Here is a 19,121-nt window from a genome sequence, read left to right on the forward strand (position 1 = left end):
CCACTTTCCCACCTTTTATTATTCAACAACTGGATGGGGATAGAGACGCAAGGATAGGACAACAGCAAAGTTCCAATAAATAAAATGGGGATGGCAGTGGGGCCCGTGCCTGCACGGCCCCACATAAATAACCAGGTTGCTGAGTGGAGATGGGGGCTGGGCAGTTGCCTGCACTGCCCAGGCTGGGAGACAGACGCACCAACACCACAGGGACACAAAAACCACCGAGGCCAGAGGTGCCTCTCCAGCTCCATCACACACCCCTCTCCCCCAAGGCTCCTCAGATCCTGGGGGTGGCTGGGCAGGCTGGGGCTCTGTCCCACAGCCCTGCCCAGGTCAAGTCTGTTTTTTCAATTTCAATAAAAACAGCAGGGTCGGGGGCAGGCACATGCATTAAGCCACTTCTGTAGACAGAGCCGTGGATAGGCAGCCCCATAGGGGCCTTGGAGGTGGAGGCCCTGGAAGCAGCAAAAATGAGCCAGATAAAGCTACTAATGGGAGTGGTGGCAAGGAGGCAAGCCCTCCCCACACACAACCCAGCCCAGAGACTGCAAGGGACCCAAGGAGCCCTGGCACTGAGATGTCGTTCTCTCCCCACTTCACAGAAAAATTGGGACCCAGTGATAACCAGGGACTTGCCCAGGATTAGAACCCAGGAACTCAGCCTCCCAGCCCATGGCTTTTTGTTGCCCCTTCCCTGTACAGGACCTGCTGGAAGAGGAGGGGGAGGTACATGTGCTCTAGGGCCCTGTACAGAGGCAGGGGACCACTAATTACCAAGGCTTGGGGCCAGGCGGGCCAGGCAGGGTGCCCCTCCCCATCGCTAAGGCCTAGCCCCCTGGTGGTACAGAGGATACCGTGAGCTCCTAGGATCTGGCTAGGGCAGGGTACAGGGTCAGGGGCATCCTGCAGGGAAGGAACTGGGTGGCAGGGAAAGGGGACGGGCTCTCAACCTGCTCCTGCACACAGCACTCACTGGCCGGCCTGCCTCCTCACTGGGGCGGACATTCCCACCTCCAGGCCTTGGCCTTTGCTGTTTCGTCGGCTGGGCCATAGCTGCTTGATCCTAACAGGCCCAGCTGCAGCTCCACCTCCTCCAGGAAGCCTTCGGAACCTCCCAGGGCAGGGCTGCAGTGTCCTCAGATGAGACAGCCCCTCAGATGACCAGGTTGCTCTCACTTAGCCGGACCACATAGCGGTTCTCCTGGGGGACAGGGGTGAGGGGTTGGAGCTGAGTCGGGGCTTCTGGGCTCCAAGAAAGTGGCCCAGGGACCCCTGAACCTCTACCTCTGCCCCATACAGTGAGGGTTGGCCCAGGTACGAACAGACACCTTCCCCTTCTGGGCCTCACCTCAGCCTTGTTCTCTGCTGGGGACTTCAGCCACTTAGTGTGGCTTCCACCACTTCCCAGCAATGCTCGCTGCTCAGTGGGGAGGCCAGGCTGCGGGGAGTTGGGGAGATCACCCCCTGATGGCCCAGCCTCCGTGATGGTCTTCACCTCAGAGGCTGCTGAACTTGTCCGCTGCTCAGGAATTCGGGCCACACGGAACCTGGGAGAAGAGGTGGTGCAATCAACCCCCCATTAGAGGGGGAACCCCAGGAGTAGAGAAGACAGCACCTGCCAGGATCACTCAGCAAGTTCATGGATCAGAGCCTGAGCCCTTCCCACACCCTCCCACCCACAGATGAGCCCCCAACACCCCCCAATCCTAGGTTGCAAGTGGACAGGCCTTTGGCCTGAGGAGCCCCAGGTATGATGGGGGCCAGGACCCTGCCCGGGGGGCCCAGGCTTAAGTGCAACACAGCATAGCTGGGAAGACCTGACTTCTCCCTGGCCACTCCCACAGAGGCTGGAAAGGGTGGGGTCATCACTGAACAGGGTGTTCAGGGCTCACCCGAGGGCCTTGCCTTCCCCTGGCTGTCATGTCTCTCCCTGACCCTGCTGTGTCTCTGCCCACCTCACCTGCCCACAGACAAGATGGTGATCTCGCCCTGGCGTCCTGCCTTGGCCCCAGCCTTGGGGGTCCTGGCTGGGTTGGGCAGGAGTTTGGGAGTGGGAGTGGTGGCAGCTGCGGCCTCAGGGGACAGGAGCACCTCAGGCCACTTCTTCTGGCTACAACGGGAGCAGCAGGGGCCAGAGATTGAGGCCAGGCCCTGCACGGTGTGGAGGTGGTGGCGATGCGGGCAGATGTGCGGCATGTTGGGGCGGCCCGGTGGCAGCCTGCAAAGGGGACAGGTGGGAGTGGTCACTAGGGCAGGCCAGGCCCAGGGCCAAGAGACCCCAGGAGGTGGTGAAGGGGAATCCGGGTGATGGGAGAGGAAACATACCCAAGTGGTGAGTCCCACTGGGAGGCAAGCTGATTACCCATGGTTTAGGGCCCTCCTTGTCCACCTGCCCACTCACCTGGGCACAGGCCTGTGGCTGGTCTGCACCAGCTGTTTGTTGTGATACTCCTTCAGGAGCTCCTCCAGGGCCGCCGCGTTCTCTGTGGGCAGCTGTAGTCAGAACCCGGCCCTGGGCCGTGAGGGGCACCGCCCCGACACCCCGCCCAGCACAAATCCCCCTACCTACCCACCATCCCCTCCCCAGCCTGGCCATGTGCCTTTTCCTCCACCCCTCATCAGGCAAGAACAGGGGGAAAGGGCAGCAGCAGCAGCCACACTGGTCAGAGAGGGCCAGGCTGGCCAGCGGTGTCCCAGCAGGAGGGGCAGAGCAGGGCGGGACTCTGACCCCTGCAGCTGCCTCACAGGTTCTGGGAGATCCTCCTCTCCTGGGAACAGGGATGGGGTCAGACCTTCCCCTCACCTTTCTTCTCTGTGATCAGGCGCACCAGGACCCCGATGGTGTCCTCATTAGCGTCCTCAGCCCGGTAGGCAGGGTTGATCCCTGGCGAAGAGAAAAGGACCATGATCCTGGGAAAGTGGGGGAGCTACACTCTTGAGCTACCCCAGGATATGGCGGCAGAGGGCACCTCAGGCTTTCCTAAGAGTTGGGCTACAAGCCTCAGTGTTTATGCACCTGCGACACTCCAGGCCTCAGCTCTGATTCTGAGAAGCCCAGTGTCACCCTCACTACTCAGTGTCACTGCTCCCTCAGGAAACCAACAACCCCAGGTCCTAGCAGTTTCAGGGCCACCTGAACTCCAGTCCCTGCAGAGTGAATGTGTGGGATGGGGGTCAGCCTCTTCTGGGGCCTGCCCCCTCCACTCCTCAGCCTCAGGGATCCATGGGCTGCCTCTGCCCAGAACCCCCAACAACTCCAGCAAATTCTGCCATTCCAGGCTTATCACCTCCCTGCACACCGCCCTGTCTATGTAACTAACTGAGGGCCCTTGGTCAGCTTAGGGCCCAGACCTGAAGGGCTTGAGAATGGGCCGTGTGATGATCAGTGCTGGGCCGGCAGCAAACAGCTCCTAGGACTTGTGCCCAGGCAGCAGCCAGCAGGTAAAGGAAGTCCTAGGCTAAGAAGACAAGTGTGACCTGAGGTGAAATGGCCTAAGCTGCCACTTTCCTGCCTGCCCAAAGCTGTCCCCTTCCTGCCCGTCCAGACTGCAGTGTCAGGAGTTGGGAAGGGCTCTGGCCAGCCCCAGGCAGCTGGGACGCTGGCAAGGGAGGCGCCATTTCCATCTTGACTTGGCCACAGGCTCTGTGAGCAGTGTGTGAGCATGTGGGGCGCCTGCCCTCCTGGCCTTAGGGGCACAGTGTGAGGGGGAGAAGAAAGGGGCTCAGGGCCCTAGGGTAGGGGTGGGAGGAACCTGTCTCTCCCTCTGGTTCCAGGACTCGTAACTCAAACCACAGCCTGGAGCCGAAACCTGAGCCTCTTGTGGTGCCTGCCCAGAACAGCTGCCCTGCCAGCCCTTCAGGCCAGAGGTCAGAGGTCACCTTGAGTACTGAGAAGGCAGTCCAACCCTTGAACCACACACCAAGCTTAGCCCCTGAGGGGTCTGAACTGTGGGTGGGAATCCTGCTGAAGCCACTTGACCCCTGCTCTGCCCCCGTCGCCACCTTGGGCCACCTCTCCCTTCCTTCCACTTTGTCAGTCTGCAGTGTCTCCTCTGCAGCCCACGTGTAGCACCTCCAGGAAGACCTCCTGATTAGTCCTCTGCAGGCCTTTCCCTGTCAGACCCTTCAGGCCAAGTTGGTTCCCTCAGGCAGCCCCCAGGCTGAGCTGGGCTGGGCAGCCCGTGCCTTCTGGCCTCCCCACCCAGACCCAGGCCTCACCGCTGCCTCCACCTCCAGAGCCAGGCCCGACCTCCTTGTGGGCTGTGCAGTGGTAGCCCTTCCGCTTGAGCAGGTTACACACCAGGATGCCCAGCAGCCCCATGAGACAGAAGACAGGTACGATGGCAATAACCGCGTACTGGGCAGCCGTCTCCTCAGGGCTGCCTGCGCGTGTGCTGTTGTCTGGCTGCCGCCTCTCCCCAGTGCCGCCAGCCCCTGCTGCCATCTCCACGCCACGTCGGGCCCGCTGCCTCCGCTCTGAGCACCACGGAGGATGGAAGCATGGAGGAAAGACAGAGGCAGAAAGACCCAGGGCCCGAGTCAGGGCGGGGGTGTGTGTGTGTGTGTAGGGGGTACTGACATGGCCAGAGCTGCCCACTCCCCACCATGTTGGGGAAGCAAAAGCCAGCCCCTCCTCCTGTGTGGCCATCTGGTCAGTCAGCCTGAGCAAGACATCCTCAGATCTCGGTCCTCAGACCTCAGGACTCTCAGCCCTTGTCCACCCCGCCTGCTGGGTCAGAGGGGTGAACAGATGGCACCTGTGCACGTGCCTGGGCACGGGGACACTGGGTCCTGCCTCCCCAGGACCTGGTCCCGGGGGTAGTTGCCTCAGAAGGTGACTGACTCTACAGGTGAGAGGAGCGTGTGTGTGAATGTGCGAGCGTGTGCTCACACTCATCTGATGGGTCTCTTAGAGGGGGTGAGGACAGGAGACTGGTCAGGATGTGAGGCTCCCAGGCCCCCAGCTGTGGCTGCCACTGCTGGATGGTCTCTGCCACTCAGAAGTGAGATGGGCAGACACAGCCAGAGGAGCAACTGACCACATCCTGCTGGACACACTCTGGCTGCATGCCCCCGCCCCGGGCTGAGGGAATGAGGACCCCACTCTCCTGGATGGACACTGCAGGGGCCCCTGGGCTCAAGCTTGCCAGAGCCCCTCCCACACACCCCCCAACCAGTCCTAGCCCCATCTGCCACTCACCATGACAGCTGTGAGTACCCAGGGGTGTCCAAGAGCACGGCTGACAGGGAACGCGGGGCACCTCTGAGGGGGCGAACCACCTACAGGGAGGGAAGACGTCATGAGGCCCCAAAACTATCCTTAAGGGAGGCTGGACTCCTTCCTACCGGGCACCCTCACTGGTCCCGACCCATTCCATTTCGCAGATGGGAAGACTGAGGCCCATCTCAGGGGTCATCTGAGGGGTGGGTGAGGCTTGGACCCCAGGATCCAAAGTCCTGGTCACCCTGCCATGAGCCCCCATGCCCCACCCCGTGGCTCACCCAGGCTGGCAGTCTCCACATAGTGTGTCTCGAGTCGCCGTGCCTGCCTGGGCCTCCAGCCTCCCTCGAGGGCTGCAGTGGGAGTGGGGCTGGCATGGGCTAGAGCCCCACGAGGCTGAGAAGGTGCCCAGGGGACAGGACCTGCATAGTGTGCCCTGCTCCAGGTCCTGTGGGAGGGAAGGGGTGAGAACAAAGCCAGCAGCCAGGCCTGAGGCCCCTGGGAAGCCAGGCCTGGGGACTCCACCCCGGGCCCTCAACAGTCTTCCCAGGGCAGGGCAGACGGGCAAGCCAAGCTCACCAGGTTGGGCTCCTCCCCGGGCGGGCACTGCCAAGGGGTCACTGATGTTGGAGTGGCCAGAGGCCAGGGCAGCAGCTGAAAGAACAGCAGGCAGGACACACTGAGAGAGCAGAAAGCACTGGACGTGGCATCTTTGAGGCCATCTATCCACCACCAACTTTGTGATGCCCCATGGGCGGGGACTGCTGACTGCACAGAGCCACCCCCAGGCTTCAGGGAGACTCTCTAAGCTCTATCCCTCATGCTGCAAGGAGAACCTGCCTGTCCCAGACCTGCTGCACCACCACTGCCTAGGTAGGGAGAGACCACATCTACTTCTAGAAAATGCTGGAAAGCCCCAGACAGGCCAGATCAGGATCTCAAGCCCTTAGGTCTCTGAGTCACACCCCTTCTAGCTAACCAGGATGGTGAGGAGGAAATGCTTCCGAATTCCTCTCTCAAGTTCCGCCCCCCTTCCTGCTGCCTTGGCCCCCACCACAGCTGGGCATGCCAGTAACCAGCCTCGGTTCATCATCCCTGGGGCCACGTCTGCAGCTGGTGCTTCCTATTCTGGGCCCTCAGCTGAGTCTCTGGGACCACATCCTCCTCCGTGACCCACCCCTTGACACAAGGCCAGCCTCCTCACACCCCTCACACTCACACAGGGCATGACACATCCCAAGGGAAGCATCTTCTCAATTCATGTCCCACAGCCTGTTCCACCGGGAGCTCCCTCTGCTTCCCATTCCAGGTACAGTTGCCTGCCCATAATCTCTCCTGCTGTGGGGAGACCCCTCCGCCCACACCCTGGTCCTCTGATTTGGCTCCTTCTTGGGGATAGCAGGCAGAGTAGAGCCAGCTGCCCTGGAGGGCAGACGAAATGTCACACAGGAGGCTAGGGACCTCTTTAGGCCCTGGACCTGGCTCCCAGCACCTGCCAAGGGCTGAGAGGCCTCCCGCACCAGGAGAGGCAGAGGCCAGGAGGTGCTTCCTGGGGTCAGACGGCCTGGGTTCTTCAAAAGAAGAGCTAAGTGACCAACCCCAGCACCCTGTCCTGGCCTGGAGTTCCTGAGCAACATCTGCACTCCACCCCTCAAGGGCTGGGGTGCAGGGCTCAGGACTCGGCTCTTCTGGCTTCCCCACCATCCCATCCCCAACTCACCACCAGGAGGCAGGACAGCGGCCAGTGCAGCGGGCTCAGCTTCATCCTCAGGCCCCGGGGGGTCCCCAGCCTGGGGCAGATGGAGGGCAGGCTCAGCGGGTAGCGGGAACAGGCAGGCACTGCTGCCCGCCCAGCACTGCTTCCAGGACAGGACGGGACAGGGAATTCACAGGTGTTGCTGGACAGAGTGTGGGGCGGCCTGGCCTACCCTCACTGCCCCCACCCCAACAGCCTGCAAGGGGGTGTCCTGTCTGGGACCAGCCTTCCAGGGCAGCACAAGCTGGATTGGGGCAGAGGGCCCTGCCAGGCTTGGGGGCCTTCCTGGAGGACAAAAGGCTTCCTTTTCCTTCCAGAAACAGCAAAGTGCCCTGGGGCGTGGGCAGGGGAGGCTGGGAGGCAGAAAATCCCAAGCTGCAGCCCTGGGGGTGGGGCAGTGAGAGGGCTGGCAGTCTCCCCACACCCGGCCTCACCAGCTCTCAGGCTCCGGCCACTCAGAACTCCCTGCAGGCCCAGGAGCATGCCGGGCCTCTGCTTCTCTGCCTTCACTCTTGCTATGTCTGCTCCAAGGAAGGCCCTTTCCCTTACCCTTCAAAGTCCAACACAAAAGCCTCTCTTTCTGGAATCTTCTCTAGACTTCCCTTCCTCCAAAGCTGAGTCTGGCCCCGAAAGCTCCTGCGTGTCTCCCCACCCCCACCTCATGACAGTCCTGGTCCTCCCACGTGTTCCCCCACCCCCACCCCATGACAGTCCTGGTCCTCCCATGTGTCCCACTGTCCATGCTGGGCCAACTTCTCCACAGAGGGCTGGCATGTTGCTGACTGCATCTCTCGGGCCATGAGCAGACCCGGGGCCAAGGGGTAGGGGGAGTCGTGGCAGCCAGCACTCAGCCTTCCATCCTCTTTCGGGCACCTACTGTGTGCTGGGCACTGCCCTCAGCACAGGAAATAGTATGAACAAGACACACACTGTCCCTGTCCTTGGGGAGCTCACACCCTAGGGGAGACCAATGGCCAACAGATGAACAGTGAGTGTCCCCCCACAGACAGTGGGAAGTGCCAAGAATCAAAAGAAGGCAGGGTGAGGGCAGAGAGTGATGGGCACTGGCCCGAGGCTGAGCCCCAGGCTCAAAGTGGGGCCTCCTCTGGAGAAAAGTCTCCAGCCAGTAGACAAGTTTGGAACAGCAGGAGGGATTTGAATCAGACAACAAAAGGGACTGAGGCCAACCGAGGGAGTTCGATGCGTGCTTCCAGGAGGCCCGGCTTCAGGCTCCCGAGGGTGAGGGAAGCCATGTTTGTCGGGCCTCAGCCACAGACTCCTGAGGGGTGGCCTCAGAGAGCCAAGCCATGGCCCAGGGCCCCAGCAGGTTGAGGGGACCCTGCCTGGAGCCCCGAGTTGTCTGATGCCAAGCCTGGGAGGAGAAGCGCTGCCCCAGAAACCCCAGGTCACACGAGAGCCCCTCAGCCTACAGGTGGCCCAGACTTCCCACCTGGAAAAGAAGCCCGAGGAAACCGATCCGCCCGCACTAGGCGGCCTGGCCTGGCACAGACCTTGGCGGGCCAGGGGTTTGAATTACACCACAGGGGAGGGGAGGGGCAGTGGTCACACCATCCTCGGGACTCTCCAGGTCATTGGCAGCAGCTCTTGGCCCAAGGCCAGCTCAGGGGAAAACCTGGGACAGGAGAAGTTCGGGCCACAGAGTAGAGTGAAGGTCACACCCTGGCCGTCAGCACCCAACAGATGGCATCCTCTGATCCACACCCCTACCTGTCCCTCTTCTAACTTGGTCACAAGTCTTCTTTTCTCATTCCTACCCCAAAGTGTCCCTTCCCCCTGCCCAGGCCCAGCTCCCACTCAAGTCCACCTCCCCATGCTCCCTCCCCCGTTCTTCACAGGATCTCACCCCTAGACTTGACCATGAGCCCCAAGGCCTCAGGCTGGCCCCGCAGCCCTGCCCAGTCCCCAGACGCAGCACCCCTCCATGTCCCTGGGGTGGGCCCAGAGGGCTGGGGCGGGGCTAACTACAGCCACAGAGGGGATGGGCCGAGTCCCACCCCGGCCCTGCCCAGCACCTGCTGGGTGACCTGAGCCCACAGGGAGGGGCTGTGCAGATGCTCACCTCCAGACAGACGCGAGCTGTGATCTCGAGACTTCCAGGGAGAAAATGGGGGTCCAAAGGCCCGACCCGAAGCCAATGAGGGCCCACTCAGGCCCATTCACAGACACTGCCGCCAAGCGCCCTGACGCCTTCTAATTATGTGCCTTCTAATTACCCCAAACCGGCACTTACCCCAGTCTGGCCGCCCGAGTCTCTGCTTACAGCTGCTTCCCCAGGCCCGACTGAGCCCCCGACAGACCTGCCCGGTCAGGCAGCCAATGGCCAGCCGCCCAGAACCCTGCACACACACGTGGACACAACTGCTGCTGTGAACCCCCGCCCCTGAACCCCCTTCCCCACCAGGCCTCCAGCATCTAAGCCCTGAGCCCCAGAACCCTGATGGAAAAGCAAGCTCAGCTCGAAGCCCCTTGGCTGGCTGGGGATCTGTGAAGGCCCCATCCCTACCCCTCTGCCTTGTCCTGAAGGCCGGGCAGTCAGTGACCTTCCACAGCCCAGAACCTCCCGGAGGGCTTCCTGGAGGAGGGAGGGCTGTCAAAGATGGGCAGACTAAGGCCTGGAGGAGGGTAGCATCCTCAGCCCACAGCCAGGAGCCTCCTCTCCCGCCCCGGTGCTCCTGGCAGAGGAGAACCACCCCACAGGGCCCAGGCAGAGAAGGAAGTTAGCTTAGAGGCCACTGCTTCCCGAAGTCTCCCAGCCTGGGGCCAGGCCCCATTGACACCACTCCCTGTGGGCCCTGAGCCCCTGCTTCACCTGGCCGGGTCTCAGTTACCTCACCTGCAAGATGGGGATGTTTCCCTCCCAAGGCAAGGTTGTTGGGAGGTTTAAATGAGGCAACGAGCCAAAAGCAGGTCGTGGGACTTCTTCCCCATCACCCCTTCTTTCCCTCCGCCCCCCGCGCCCAGCTTTATAATTAAGTGTTTGCTTACTTGTGTACTCGTTGCCCCCCAACCAGACAGCAGCGAAGGCAGGGATGTCTGTCTCATTCACCACAAACCCGCCCCCGCCAGTGTCTGGAACAGGAGGCTCATGGCGGGATGGGAGAGCGGGGGGAGGCTTCCTTACAGCCCACTCCCACCCTCCAAAAAATGCCCAAACAATCAGAACAGAAATTCCCTGGAAGAAAGCCAACTAGCCAAGCCATGACCAGGGCCCCAAGCTGGAGGCAGTGGAGCCCTGGGGAGGTGCAGCCCTAGAGGCCTCAGACAAAGAGGAAGCTGTGGCCCGGGCTCAGCAGCTTCCCCTTTCCCAGAACTGAAGCTCAGCGGGGTCACCCGGGCCCAGCCTGGGCCCTCCCCTGCCCGCACTCACTCTCCAGCCTCACTCTGGCCTGTGTGGTGGCCACTGAAGCTCCATTGAATCCCAAAGGTCTTGCAGAGCCCCATGCCTACCCCCTGCCCCCTGGCCTCCAGTTCAGCTCCACCTGCAGCCCAGGTGTCTTGACGCCGAGATCTGGCCCCTGCCACCCCAAACTCCAGCCACTCTGAGCTTCTTTTGATCCCCTACACTTGCCTCTCTCATCCGTGCACTGGTACCTGCTGCTCCTTTGCCCAGAAACCCCTGCCATCACCTGCCAACACCTCCTCTTCCTTCAGAGCTCAGATCAAAGTCATTGCCTCCTGGAAGCCCCTAACCACCACCTCCCCTTCTGCATTAATGGCACATGACCATCCTGTCTACCCAGCCCCTTCCCCATGTGCTGCCTCTGGATGTGGGTAGGTATGTGCTGAACGGTGCGGAGGAGGGCAGGGATCAAAAAAGGCACTCTCAGGAGAGGGTCCGGCTTTTGCCAAGGTTGAGAGGGCCTGACAGCAGGCTGATGGTTAAGGAGCCTGGGGGGGGCGGGGGGGGTGTTAGGCAGGGGATTCGCCCTGGGCTTCCTGGGGAGAACCAGCCTGCTCTGCTCTTCACCGGCTCTGTGGCTGTGGACCCCCCTACAGAGGGGGCTGTTGTGAGAGTAAGAGGAGGGAATACACGTTAAATACTCAGCACAGGGCCTGGCACAGAATAAGCCCTCAGTTAAGTATTCACTGTGCCTCAGTTTCCGCATGTATAAACTGTGGAGGGGGATGACACACTTGAAAGGCAGGTGTGAGGTAAAATACGATTCTCTTTTGTTTATTTACAATGTCTGGCACAGAGCCTGGTACCCAGGAGGTGCCCGATTGGCCACGGTAAGAATCTGGGAGGCGGGAGCGTGCAGGAAGGGAGAGGGGTCTGGGAAGGTTGGTGGACAAAGGCCAGGTCACGCCAAGCCTCGACTGCCAGCTGAGAAGCTGGCACTGCCCCCAGGGCCTGCAGGAGCCCTGAAGGGTTAGCAGGGGAGGGAGAGGATGGAACAATTTGTGTCTCAGAGGGCTTGCCAGGCTGCCGGCCAGGTGAGGTGGGACTGGGGCAGAGGTGGGAGGCAGGTACTTCTGTCTCCCCAGCCAGAGGCTCTAGGGCCTGTGGACCTCCCTGCAGCCTCCAGAGGCCGGGTTGCCTGGAAACACAGCTGGACACAGGCCTCCCTCGGCGGTGGCCGCACCCGAGACAGGAAGACAAAGGCCACCAGTCAATAGAGAAATCCAGGTTAGTGAGGAACCCAGTGGTTCCCTGGCAACTGGGGCTGAAGTAGGGCAGTGCCCACAGTGGGCGGCAGGGAGGGCAGCCAGGCACTGCCTCCCTTCCCTCCTCTGCCCTCCTTCCCTTGGGCCAGGCCCTCCGCCTGGGTTGCCTCCACTCCTCACAGGAGAGGTGAGTATCTGTTTCACACCCGGGTAAACTGAGGCCACAGGGGTCACACAGCCAGTAAGTGGTGAAGCAGGGATGAAGCCCAGATCTGTCTGACTCTGCTTCCCATCTCACTTCTGGGCCCGCCTACCCTGGAGCCCAGCCCGAGGCCTGGCATAGAGCAGATGTTCTCCCAGTGTTTGCCAACCTAATGGAAGAGGCTGGGCAGCGAGCGGCACACAGTACATGGTTCAGCCAAGGGGCTATCACACAGCACATGCCCTAGTCTGTGCCAGCTCTGGCGGGAAAAGGCACTGGGACCTGCGAGAAGCAGAAGCCTGGGGAAGGCTGGGAATTCCCAGGGGAAGAAGAGGAGATCCCAGGGTGGAGCCCAGCTCCCTAGGGCTGCTGACTGGGGGCCCAGAGATATGCAGAGGCTGCCTCAGGGCCACTCGGAGAGAAGAGCGCCCCCATTCCTACCCCCACCCCAGCCTTGGGCAGCCACGGTCTCCCAGGTCACAAGCCTGGGGTGAGGACTCCACACGTGCAGACCCCTAATCCTACATGGTAGCCCACCAGGCAGCGGCTGCTCCCTGGCCCATCCCCAGGGGCCGGGCACAGTTCTGCCCCTCAGACCTCCTGCTGCCACAGGGCCTGGGCTTCAGAGGTTCAGGGGGTGAGGTGGGCAGGTGGGGCTGAGGGGGCTAATTGGCCCTTGAGGCTAAGAAAAGGGCTGAGGTGGCCAGACGAGGCCCACCCAACTCCTCGCCGTCTGGGTGTGGTACAATCCCTGCCTCTTCCCTGGGCTGAGTCTGGGGCTGCGGAGGGGGTGCCCAAACCAGACAGTCGTCTCTGGGGCAGAGCTGGGGCTCCCCAACACCCCCTCACTAACCATTTACTGCGTGCCTCACTCCCTCCGCTGGCCTCAAAGACAGGCCTCCAGGCATCACGGATGAGGAAGCTGAGGCACAAAGAGGCTAAGTAGTACCCTGTAACAACGTGGTCTCAAAGGAGACAAGGTTTGCCCTGCCGGAGTAGGGGCAGCAGCCCCTGCCCTCACCACCACAAACCTGGCACCCCCACTGCTCCTGCATGCTCTGCTCAGCCCAGCACCCAACCGCTGGGCACCACGGGCTTCCTGCAGGGAGGCTGGAGGACGCCCACTGCACACCCCGCTCATGCTACTGCTGCCTCCTCCTCCAAGAAGCCACCTATGCCTCCCGCCCGGGCTGCTCTCTGGTCCCCATCACTAATGTGCCAGGGCGGCCCAGAGTCTGCTCAGCACAGGCCCTGCCCCATCACCCCAACGTGGCCGACTTGGGCGAAGCTTTGAGAGAGAATGAGAGGAGATCACAGCCCCAGCCTGCTCCGTTCTCCAACTCCTACAGAATTGGGGTGCTGGGGAAAGAGACCTCCATTCCCCAAAAATCTCAGCTCAGGCCCTAACCAACAGAGCTTGAGGACTGGGGTCAGCAAGAGGCGGGAGGCTGGGCTCCGGAGTAGTCACGGCGAGGTTTGAGCTCTGGCTCACCACTTAGTGGTTCTGTGACCGTGGGCAAGTTACTCACCCTCCCTGAGCTTCAGGGTCCTCCTCTGAAAACGGGGGTTCTGGCCCCTGCCTCTGGGGATGTGAAGGGGAGAAGCGGAGCCACTGTAAGTGGTGCTGGGGGGTCCTCTCCTGAGTACAGTTCCCACCACGGCCCACAAGGCCCAGAGGAGGAGCCCTCAGATCGAGCAGCATCCAGCCAAGGTCGCCTAGTGGTTCAGTGCTTTGGGGAACCCAATGTCGGTCCCAGCAGCACGGGCGGAGGAGCCTTGGCCTCTCGGGGAGGACTCTGGGTGCCCATTTCCCAGCCCCTTAGAGGCCGGTGTCCACCTACTCCCACAACAGCTGAAGCCACAGTCAGGAACACAGAGGGCTGCTGAGCAGTCAGGACCCAGCCCCACGTCCCTGGGCCTCTTTCCTCCTCCATAATTGGGGTAATTGTGCCTGTTCAGCTGACCTCCTGGTGAGGCTGGAGGATCCAGGGTTCGTAGGCGAACAGTGGCTCTTCTTACAATCAGGCCACAGCCCGGGCGCTGCCTCCTGCAGGAAGCCTTCCCAGTCTCCCTGTCAGGTTGGACCCTCCCCTCTCCGGGCCCCTTCAGCCATCACTGTTTGTGGTCTCCCTCGAGGGAAGGAGGGAGGCAGGCGGTGGCATGCAGGAGGCTGGGCACACAGCAGGGCCAGACACTGTGGACGGCCAGGCCCCTCCCTGTGCTGACTGCCCCTTCTCATGGTGAGGGTGAGCAGGTCCAAGCTTAGGGCCTCCTCCTCTCTCCACACACACACTCAGACACTCCCTTTAGTTGGCTGCAGAGGCCCCTCCATCCCTCTCTGTCTGTGCCAAAAAGCCAGGGCACACACTCACAGCCACATGGGCTGTTTATTTATAGAGCTCTCATCTTTCCCAGGGTGGCCCAGGAAAGAGCTCTGGCCTTCCAGACTGACAGACCTGGGTTAGGACCCCAGTGACACTAGAGTCTTGAAAGTCCCTTCCCCTCTCTAGGACCTCTTTTCCCTCCCTATACCTGGAGGGGACTGCAGACCCTGTGGACATGAGGCTGAAGATGTAAGAGCCTTGGGTCCTAATCCCAGGGCTGGGCACACAGTAGGGACACAGCAGTGGTTCCCTCCTGTCTTCCCTGCCACCCCGGCCCCAGTTAGGCCCAGGCACCCAGGGGCTCAGCACAGAGTGGGCACTAAGCTTTGCCAGAGACCACATCCCAGCCTCTAATCCTGAGTGGGAGCAGGGCCGGAGTGGCCCTGCCGGCTGCTCTCAGGCAAAACCCCTCCCGCTCTGGCCTACCTGGCAGACCGGGTGGCCTCGTAATGGAGGGAGTCTGGCCTTGCCCAGCCAGGCAAGGCACTGAACAGCCCCACCGGCACTTCCTTCTCCCCCTGCAGGTAGCCAGCCTGGTCTGTCCTTGGCAACTGATGCCAGAATTGTCAGACGACCCTTGCCTCTACCTGGAGACAGGGTTGGGGGCTGGGAGAGAGCTTGAGTGCCAGAAGGTGGCTGTGTGACTCAAACTAGGATGCGTCCCCTCTGCTCTCTGAGTCTTGGCTCCCCATTGAGCAGCTCGGGAAGGAAGGGGATTCCCTGTCAGTGCGGCTGAGAGGAGACCTGAGCCCAGGGACTAGCACATGGCAGAGCCTCAGCGCTTTCTTCTGCGGGCCCAGAAGGAGGGCCTTGCCTGAGGAGGGCCCAGGGCAGCACCAAACTCACCCCTCCCCACGGGGTGGCCTTGAGTCTTCACCCCCAACCCCCAGCACACATTCAGGAGCGTCAGAGACCCTGAGTGCAAACCTCCCTATGCATCCCAGCACACAGCAGGCCCTCAGCCTACAGTGGATGCCCTTCCTCGGGAAGAGGGCTGGCCAGCACAGATATGGCAGTGGGAGGGGGCAGGCTGCCGGCCAGGCCAGCCCCACCCAGCTGGGCATGCAGGGCCCATGGGTGCCCCATACCTGCGCCTGTTCCCAGAGGTGAGGGGGGACACCCAGCAGGTGGACCACAACAATGAAGAGGGACTCACATTGGGCTGGGGAGGGATTCCTGGGAGAGGGGTGACTGGAGCTGTATCCTGAATGGCCAGGAAGGTTCTAGAAAGAGGGGACAGCAAAAGCAAAGGCCAAGTAGAACCAGGCATCTGGGAGCGAGAGGTGAGGATGAAGATGTAAAGCTCATAAGGGCCTCAATGCTAGGATGAGGAGTTTGGACTATTCACTGTAGGCAAAAAGTTACCTTAGAGAGGTCACTCTGGCAGAGTGTGAAGAAACTGCAAACGGAGGCAGAGAGGCCAGTACAGGAGTCTGGGCAAGGACAGCAAGGCCAGTGCCAGAACAAAAGAGGCAGCCCTAATTTTGTGAAGGTGTGTCTCGGGCCTGCTTCCAGTCCTGGGCCACGTCCAGTCCTCTGGGGAACGTGTGGCAGGACAGAAGTGCCAGCCTGTCTGGAGGCTGAGAGCCAGAATATCAGAGTTCTGGGGGCCTCGGGTAAGTCCCTGCACTTCTCAGAACCTCAGTCTCTCCTTCTGTAAAATGGGCTGACCGTATGAGCAGGGGCCGGTGCTAACTGCCCCTCAAAGTCTCCCCTCCCTGGCCAGACACAGGCACCTCCCTCCAGCAACTATCACACAGGTCACAAGTGGAACCCAGCCTGGCCCCACTGTGATCCCTGCCATCCCAGGAGGCCTACATTACCAGAAAGGTTTGGCTTGGGCAGAGCACAGGGTGGGGCTGGGGGGTCCTCCACTGGGGCTGGGACCAGAAAAGGAGGGTAACCCTTCCCCTCTCCCCCCACTCCCAGGCCTAAGCTATTTCCACCTCTTTGTTGGGGATGGAAATAACTCAGGCTCAGCCCCAGGAGACCAAGACAGCTATTCTGACCAGCCCCAAAGAGCATCGCTCCAGTCATTCCAGAGAGGACAGAGGGATACCCCAGTCCCTAGCTCCAGCTCTCGTCCAAACAGCAGCAGTGCTCAGAGCTAGCAGGAGCCTCTGGGAAGAATGGGGAGACTGAGGTCCCTGAGGGGGGGGGCATAGGCTCAAGGTCTCTCGCAGCCTGCTCCCCACCACAGCACATGGCAGGATTTGGGAAATTGCCCCTAGAGCAACTCCAAAGAGGGGGCACAGGGCCCCTCAGCTATGGTGAAGGTCAACTGGGACTCTCACTTATTCTCGCCACCCTTGGAGCCTGGGCTGTGCTGCAGACTCCAGACACTCTTCAGAGCTATGTGGACGCTCCCACGGCCAGCTACAGGCTCTACAAGGCAGGAGATAGGCCTTTCTGGTGACCTCTGGCTAGGGGTGAGAAGTGAGGGGAGGGAGGACAAGGAGGTGAAACAGGAAGACCGTGTCACCCACCTGCCCCCAATGTTTCAGACGTGTGCAAACACACACCACACTCAGAACTCACAATGGCACGCTGGCCAGACCATGCCTGCCAGCCCGGGTTTGAGAGACGCAAGCTCAGAGAAGCCTCAAGCAGACATTGGGAAGGTGGGTGGCCCTCTCCGTCTCACAGCTTCAGGGGCAGAAGACCTGAATGCCAGTCCTGGCACCGTCCTGACTCTTTGTGACCTTGAGCAAGTCACTTTGCTTCTCTGAGCCTCCGTTTCCTTCTGAAAAACAGTCACCACATCTCAACCACTGTGAGGAGTCAACAAGAGCACTCCATAAAGTGTTCAGCACAGTGCCTGGCACTGTCCCCCGACCCTCGTCCGCACTAGAAAGCAGTCAACATTTTCAGAGGATGACAGCAGAGGACAGAACTTCCAGATCCTTCAGCAGGTGCCCCTGCACCCCTCCTGGGCTAGGGAGCCTGATTTCCATTCCACCCTGCATGAATCCCACAGACCCTCCTGTGGGCATGGGAGCCTCAAGGGGGTCTAGCCCAGAGGTGAAGGGGCCCTGCTCCAGCTCTCCAGCAGCAAGAACTCAGCCTCCCAGATGAAAGCCCACTCATGGGGAACAGGTCCATGCCCCCTCTCCCTATGCAAGGAACTAAAGAAAGGAGACCTGGGCCAGAGAAGTCAGTGTCTATGGATCAGAATTTTGGGCTTGGTGCAAGGAGCTGTGCTTCCAACGCTGTCACCAGCACCGGGTGCAGCCCCTGGGCCACTGTGTCCCCAGCAGACAGTCTGCCTGCATCCCCCACTGCAGTCTTTCTGCCCGAAGGGAGGGAGGGGAGAACAGAAGCCGTTGACCCAAAAACAATAGAGGATCCCAAAGTGATGATTCACAGTCCGGTTCACAGCCCAACACCTCAGTGTGCAGATGGGGAGACTGAGGCCCAGTGGGGGCAGGTCTGAGAGCAAGATGGTGCCTGGGCCCAGTGAGAATACAGGTTACCAGGGGGCAGAAATGTGCCAGGTATCTGGACCTCAGAGAGAGAGAAAGTGTGTGTGTGTGTTTTTGGGAGGTGGAGCCTGAGGCTACCTCAGGGCCCCTCAGCTGCTGCCAGAGGTGTCACCCTACCTATCAGATGCCACCCAGCCTTGGCCCCCATGTCCCTCTGCTAGGGCAAGTCACTCAAGGTCCACCCCCTCACTAAACTGAGCTCCTAAGTGGGGCCTTCTTGGGGACAGTCTTGGAGAGACCCCTATCCCCTGGCCCTCTCCTTCCCTGCCCCGCACCTTATCTGCTGGCAGGTGTTTGAGGTTCCCCCTCCTTCCATCTCTCACTCATTGCCTTGAGGAGCAGACACACAAACGCACACGCACGCACGCACGCACACACGGTACTTGACCCCACACACACGATGGCCCCAGTGATTCAGGGGCTGGTTTTCACAGAGGAACTTGGGGTTCCTCTCCCGTTTCACACTCACATTAACGAGTGGCCCTGGCCCTGCTCTGGTCACACACACTCAGTGACCCCAGTGACCCGGGTCCTCTTACAGTGGGCTGGGGTCACCGCAACCCGCAGTGACCCGGGGTCTCTCTCTCACACACAATCACACGCACACACTCTGCCTGTCACAGACACACAGAGCCCGTCTGTGTCTCCCGCTCGGCCCGGCGTCACCACCCAGTGTCCCGGCCCCACGTTCGCCCGGGCTGGGCCGCCTCACGCGCCGTGTCACCCACAGTCACGGGCTGTCACCGTTCAGGACCCCCCCGCCCCGGCCGGTCCCGCACCCCGTCATGGTCTCGGTCCAAGTTTCCCGGGCCGGAGGCGTCTCCTGGGCCCGCCGGCTCCTCCACCGGCAAGTCCCGCCGCTGCTTCCCCACCGCGCGCGGCCCGGCCTGGAGTCGCGGCCCGAGGACGCGCGGGGCCGGGGCAGGGGGCTCCGGGACGGGCGGGGCCGCGGCGCGGACGGCGCCGGACAGGACGCGGGCGCGGGGGGGCGCGGGGCCGGGGCTGCGGCATCCGCCGCGCAGGCCGACTTCCTCAGAGACGCGGGGAGGCAGGGGGCGCCACTCGGGGCCCCATCCCTCCGGGCCTGGCCGCGAGCAGCGGATCCCGGCCTGGGGCTCGGCGCGCCCTCCTTACCTGGCCGCCCCGCGGCAGGTCCAGCAGCCCAGCTCCGGAACGACGCGGCGCCCGAGCCCGGCCCGGCGAGCGCACCGGCGGCCGCGCAGGCTGCGCGCCTTTTGAATGAATCGCCGGCCGGGCCACGAAGGCGCGCAGCCCCGCCCCCGCGCGTCACGGCCGCCGGCCCCGCCCCCAACGTCAGTGTCGGAGCTCGCGCCCCCCTCCCCCACCCGTGAGGCCGCCGAGGGGCTCGCGCTCTCCCGCCGGGCAGCGCTGCTCTGTGTCGCCATCTCTCGAGCCCCCCGGGAACTGCAGGGGGCTGCGCGGGGCA

At 61.8% G+C, this 19,121-nt stretch overlaps 1 protein-coding gene across 2 annotated transcripts; it reads right to left on the reverse strand.

Annotated features, from left to right (window-relative positions):
• On the reverse strand, nucleotides 1–18,966 carry RELT (RELT TNF receptor). Of its 2 annotated transcripts, none has more exons than XM_023645769.2 (11): nucleotides 18,809–18,966; nucleotides 6,945–7,014; nucleotides 5,804–5,878; nucleotides 5,506–5,672; nucleotides 5,204–5,283; nucleotides 4,222–4,479; nucleotides 2,807–2,887; nucleotides 2,405–2,486; nucleotides 1,964–2,221; nucleotides 1,352–1,550; nucleotides 1–1,204 (listed from the first exon to the last, which is right to left on the reverse strand). In XM_023645769.2, the coding sequence occupies exons 2-11, from the start codon at nucleotides 6,987–6,989 to the stop codon at nucleotides 1,157–1,159; spliced, it is 1,293 nt and encodes a 430-aa protein (XP_023501537.1). In that variant the 5' UTR covers nucleotides 6,990–7,014; nucleotides 18,809–18,966; the 3' UTR covers nucleotides 1–1,156. The 2 variants fall into 2 exon arrangements, with proteins under 2 accessions (XP_023501537.1, XP_023501536.1); XM_023645768.2 differs by having other exon boundaries at nucleotides 6,945–7,080; nucleotides 18,809–18,929.
• Nucleotides 18,967–19,121: the final 155 nt, after the last annotated feature.

The sequence above is a fragment of the Equus caballus genome, chromosome 7 (genome assembly GCF_041296265.1).
Source record: "Equus caballus isolate H_3958 breed thoroughbred chromosome 7, TB-T2T, whole genome shotgun sequence".
Lineage (NCBI taxonomy): Eukaryota > Metazoa > Chordata > Mammalia > Perissodactyla > Equidae > Equus > Equus caballus.

Bases quoted from the DNA above. Each gene is read 5' to 3' on its own strand.
- RELT (XM_023645769.2), bottom strand. From the start codon at position 6,989: ATGAAGCTGAGCCCGCTGCACTGGCCGCTGTCCTGCCTCCTGGTG. The intron at 5,284-5,505 runs GTGAGCCACGGG...CCCTCCCTGTAG, and splicing joins TGTGGAGACTGCCAGCCTGG to GTGGTTCGCCCCCTCAGAGG. The intron at 1,551-1,963 runs GTGAGGTGGGCA...CTCTTCTCCCAG, and splicing joins ACCATCTTGTCTGTGGGCAG to GTTCCGTGTGGCCCGAATTC.